Raw genomic sequence first — 5,618 nt, 5'->3', positions numbered from 1 at the left:
CCAACATGTGAGCTCTTCAATGCAATAGCATTCAGACGGTACAACCCACGATGCAACTCCCCCTTCATAAGGGCCATGGAACCCTTAGTCACCTTAACCACTCCCCCATTAGCTTTAAACCCATAACCTTGAGAGTCTAATTGACTAAGTGAAATTAGATTCTGTCTCAACTTTGGAGCGAGCATAAGCAACTTGATCCAAAGTATAGACCACCCCATTAGAAGTCTTGAATTTCACCACCCCAATACCCATGACATCCACCGTTGAATTATCCGACAAACTCAATTTATTAGTCATACCTAATTGGAGGTCTTCAAAACATTCTTTCCGGAAGCAAACATGATTGACACTACTCGAATCTAAAATCCACTCCTTAGAACAGCCCACGTCCTCACCTAGGCCAAGACATGGTCGTTCAACCTAGGCCATAACCTTCATTTGTTCCGTACTTTTCTCTCGAGTCTCTACAATAACTCCTCTTCTATCATTTCTCCCAAAATTCCTGCTTCATCTTAGAATTGAATAGTAATTATAGGCGAAGTATGTAGGAGACTAAAGCCGGTAAACAACAACCAAACACGAACCCGACACAAAATTAATGAGTTTGGATTGAGGTTTAATGACCCATTTATGAAGTGGGTCGACACGAACAAACACAAAATTTAATTAGGCCGAATTTAGTTTAAAGGGTTCATGGCTTGTTAAAATGTGACATAAATATGAACCTGACACGACCTGATTTGTTTGTCAGACTATCGAAATACACAAAACCAAACAAAATGTGAGAAAGGAGAGAGAGAGAGGTTTTAAAATTGTACATGGATGATGCTAGTCATGTGATCTTTCGAATAACAACTCACAAGTTAAAAATCAACCAAATATTTGCAAATGAAAAAAGAGAAAAAACAATGAAAATAATACATAAAAATGACAATTTTATTACCCCTATAATTAAGGGAAAAACAGTTAGTAATAAAATTGATTTGATTTTCAATCTAATTACGTAATGGAAAAATAAAAAATGGTATTTATATCTATATTATTAATCAAAATAGCCTAGATTAACATAGTGGTAGATCTTCAGGTGGTGCTTGCAATGTCTCGTACTCTCCAACTCCATCCTCTACTAGGAAAGCCATAGCAAGCCCCCATGCTATGTGCACATCCAAATGACAATGCATGATCCATACTCCTGTTACATTACACACAACTTATATATATTAATGAAAAATGTCACATTACTATCTTATTGTAAAACGTTGTTACTATATTTAATTATAATACGCGTCAAAAGAGCAGTCAGTTACCTGGATTATCAGCAACAAATCTAATGACAGCCCATCCATTCACGGGAATTGGAACAGTATTCCTCATAGGTGGATCAACAAGGTTAAACTTTTTAACATCAACTTTTGGATCAAAATTCCCAAATCCCTCAGCAACAATATAAAAATCATAACCATGAAGATGCATAGGATGATTTTCCCCAGTAACAATACTAGTCCCTTGAATAACAACCTGTACCCTTGACCCATACTTCAGCCTGTACAACTTAGTTCCTGTCAACGGCTGCCACAGCGACCGACTAACGTTCCCAGTGTAATCGAATTTCACCGGGGGCTTAGCTGGGAAATCGGTCGTAAACACACCAGGAATTCCATACCTGTGTGCTTGAAGTAGTGACCAATTGGACGGCAATATAAAAGAAACATTGTTCATACTAGCAGTAAATCTAGTACCATTAGGCCCTTGGCATTGGTTTTTACTGAAGTTAGGTGGGCAGGTATTAAGCCCCAAACCAACGGTAAAAACCAAATCCTCGTCCACGTCAGCGGGCACCTCAGCTCGTCTCAGGCTACGTAACTTGCTGGTGAAGGAAGTGACAGCGTTGGTGTCATTAAAGGCGGGCATAGGTGGCAAAACTGGAGTGGACTTAGGAAGGCCTTTGGCAGGACAGGGTACTGACCGGTACTCTAGAACGGCGGTTGTGGTGGTATTGTCGAACGCAGCGTTTTGTGCGCTTTGGTAAGGTTTTCCGGTTATGTAATAACGGCCAGGGGGTTGATCACCGGAGATTAAGACGTCGGTGGTTTGACCGGGGCCGAGCATAATGAGGTTGGTAGTGAAGGGTTTAAGGTAGGATGCATCAGCTCCAACTACAGTGAAAATGTGGTTGGCAACAGAGAAGAAAAGTTCTTGGTTTAATGCTGCGTTGATTACTCTTAGAAGGTGTGTTTCTCCAACGTCCATTGGAACTATTGTTGTATCTGTTGAAATTAATCATGTGATTAGTTTGAGAACAGGGGATTACAACAGAGATGGTAAATCACATTTCTTGTTCATTTTGGTCTAATTTATCAACATTTCGCATCTTGTGTTTTTTTTTTGTTAATAATACTCCGTCTGTTCCGGTCAATTATTTACCTATTCCATTTTTTGGGTGTCTCAGCCAATTGTCCACATTCAATTTGGTCCGTTTGTCTACTTTGGTCTTTGTGCAAAATCAAAAGTAAACAAATGACCGGAACTTCTTGTGTTTTTTTAGAATTTTGGTTGACGTTTGGTTTAAAAAAAACAAAGGTATTTTTTCAAAAAAAAAAAAAACAAAGGTATAACTTAGACTATGATTAGGAGATGGGTTAGTTAGATTGACTGACAATTAATTACGGTGGCTTAATTAGATCATGATTAATCCTTCATGTTAACTCCATATACCTTGAGTGAAATGGGTTGGTGGTATAAACCGTTATATTTCCTAGTTAAATCATTACATTATGATATAAGTTTGGTGCAAGAAGAAAACTAAGCACAAGTAATTAATTAACGAACCTTGGCTAGAGCACTTGTAGAGATCCCCAGGTTGGCCGTTGATAGTATAGGCATCCGAAACATTTGGGGCCGCACCCGTCCTTGTGGCTTGTCTGATCACTGTCACCGGATCACGGTTCCACCACTCTCCTGTTATTGTCAGCATCACCATAAAAAATAAACTTAACATTAGAACTAGTCCATTTTTTTTATCTTTTTGTTCCTCTATTTTGCATAGCCGCTTGGATCATCTCGATTTGGTTCGGGTCATTCGCAGCCTCGTCTTACTTACTAACTCAGCTAATAATCGGTAGCACTAATTTTCAAGTCCATCTCGAGTATTTAGTTAAGTTAAGTTTATCATGTCAAGTCAATTTTTCAGGTCAAGTGATAAGGTCACAAATTTGGCCAAGGCAAAAGAAAACACGTACATCTAACCATATCCAGTCACAACCCGCAAATGATCACATCTCGATAGGAAATTTGTTCAACACAAAATAAGTACTAGTATGAAGAATTGAAGAGTATATATACCAAGGATAATGGGTGTTTCACGGTCAGGCTTAGGGAAAGGATAAGGGGTCCCTTCCCTTGGGTGAATGATGAGAGCGCCATAGACACTGGCTCTGAGCCATGAGCTATGTGCATGCCACCATAGAGTCCCTTCCTGTCCTTGGATAGTGAACCGGTATGTGTAGCTCTCACCAGGTCGGATTGGGCATTGCGTGACGAATTCAGGCCCGTCAGCCCAACCCGTCCTCATTTGTCGCACTCCGTGCCTACAAATTATCAACAACAAACCAATTTAGTTAGATGGCGTGATATATATATATATATATATATATATATATATATATATATATATATATATATATATATATATATATATATATATATATATATATATATATACAATCATATACAATCATACTTTCATATAAGATCGAGTTGGGTAAATATTCGACACCAGGCCATACATGTTATCGTACGTAGACTGTGTTACGTCTTTCGGATCTTGTTATCATCTTGCCATTATATTGTTTTATACTCACATGCGTAGTATTTTGTAATTAAGCACGTACTAATTATGATTATATGAGAAGTTGTTAATATTATGGACGACAAATTAAATGTAGGTTTATTTACCAGTGAATGGTGACGTTGTACTTGGCTCGGTTAACAACATTAATAACAAGGCCATCTCCTTCGTTAACAACCAAGGTTGGTCCAGGCAATTGCCCATTTACTGTTATAGCATTCACTGTGTTGCACAGCCTCTTCACTGGCGTTGCTTGCACCTACATACACATTGTTTGTAAAATGAGCAATTATCTTTTACTTTTAAAGTGGAAGGACACACTCACATATTACAAGTGACATACAGTAGAAAATATTCTTAAGTTATTGGTCTTGCTTAAGACCGTCTTAATTTAAAACCTCTCATAATAACCTCCTTTTATTTTTCACCTCTAATTTAATCGGGTTTGAGACCGAATTTTTTGGCAAATAGGTGTTGATTAGCAAATAATTAGAGAGTTGGGGTTAATTTGAAACTATTTTGCTCAATGATGTCCACGTCATCAGTTTTTATTTTTTCTCCAGTTTTTATAGTTAATTTTTTTTAAAACAAAAGGTGAATAGTAAAGCCGCTAAGAAACCTAGCGGCTTCACTATTCACCTTTTTTTTTTTTCAAAAACTATCACCTTCAAACACTGATGGCAGCCTATTCTAAAAATGAACAACCACTAAAGCCGGCTTCCCTATTCTTTGAGAGGCAGTGGACAGTAATACTAAAACAGCCTTAAACAAGATCATTGTGAGTAACAAACTTCACTAAAAGTATAAAAGCCAAAAAATAAAAAATGCTTACAACAAAATCGTGGTAATGCGTTTTTGGAGAGGCAGTGGACAGTAATACTAAAGCAAGCAAGAAGACAAGCCCTAGCAAGTATGAGGCCATGATTTTGGTCATTTTTCTCTTAAAAACGCGTACGTTCGATCTTGATTTTACGTACGAAGTTGCTGGTTATTGTGCTAACTAACTCACTTAGTGAATGATTAGCTCTACTCACAATGAGAGAGTGTAGGTTGAGAAGATTTGGGAGAAAGCGTGAGAAAATGGGTGAAGTGCATGGTGTTATTATAGGAGAGGAAGACTAAGAGAGGAGGGTGGTTTTGAATTTGGCAGATTAGGTTTTAGTGTGACTTAATTAGCTACCAAAATTATACTCATTACAACTTCTAACTAAATTTATGTTTTGCTAATTCAATTCAAGTTTCTAAAGATAATAGTTGTTGCACCAACTGGCCTAGCAAAGCCAGAAAATAAAACATCAATTTCTAAAGTTGAATTTGAGCATTTTCTTGCTATGCAAGCATCCTCTTATATACCTTTTGGCTTTTTACATTTTACATTTATATTGCATAATCTCTATTTTTCCATTTCAAATATCGAGCCAAAATTCACGATTATATATATTGCATGTTTCTAGTTATGCTGAAATAAAGTTGAATATGTCAATTAGTCCTTGTTCAGCTCAGTTCAGTTCAGTTCAGTTCAACTCAGCTTCATTTAGTTCTGCATCTCTTCACAAATTAATCTTATTTGAGTTCAGTTCAATTCAATTCAACTCTATTAAGTTCAGTTCAATTCAATTCAATTCGGCTCTTTTCAACCGAAAAAAATTATGGTTCATTTAAAATTTCTTTTTATTTTATTGTGATATAATAACGTCCATTAATTATTTATTAGCTACTTTAATCTATCAATTAGCAAAATTAATATTGCATTGTATATAGATTATAGACA

At 36.7% G+C, this 5,618-nt stretch overlaps 1 protein-coding gene across 1 annotated transcript; it reads right to left on the bottom strand.

Moving 5' to 3' along the window:
* Window positions 1–916: 916 nt before the first annotated feature.
* Window positions 917–4,964, bottom strand: LOC141598405 (laccase-12-like). The gene is made up of 6 exons (XM_074418152.1): window positions 4,680–4,964; window positions 3,955–4,106; window positions 3,343–3,587; window positions 2,830–2,958; window positions 1,308–2,267; window positions 917–1,192 (listed from the first exon to the last, which is right to left on the bottom strand). Exons 1-6 carry the CDS (start codon window positions 4,779–4,781, stop codon window positions 1,062–1,064), a joined length of 1,719 nt encoding a protein of 572 aa, XP_074274253.1. The 5' UTR covers window positions 4,782–4,964; the 3' UTR covers window positions 917–1,061.
* Between the last annotated feature and the right edge of the window lie 654 nt (window positions 4,965–5,618).

This window comes from Silene latifolia, chromosome 9, assembly GCF_048544455.1.
Source record: "Silene latifolia isolate original U9 population chromosome 9, ASM4854445v1, whole genome shotgun sequence".
Classification (NCBI taxonomy): domain Eukaryota; kingdom Viridiplantae; phylum Streptophyta; class Magnoliopsida; order Caryophyllales; family Caryophyllaceae; genus Silene; species Silene latifolia.
The sequence above is the reverse complement of the archived record's forward strand: the minus strand, read 5'-3'. Positions and strand labels throughout refer to the sequence as shown.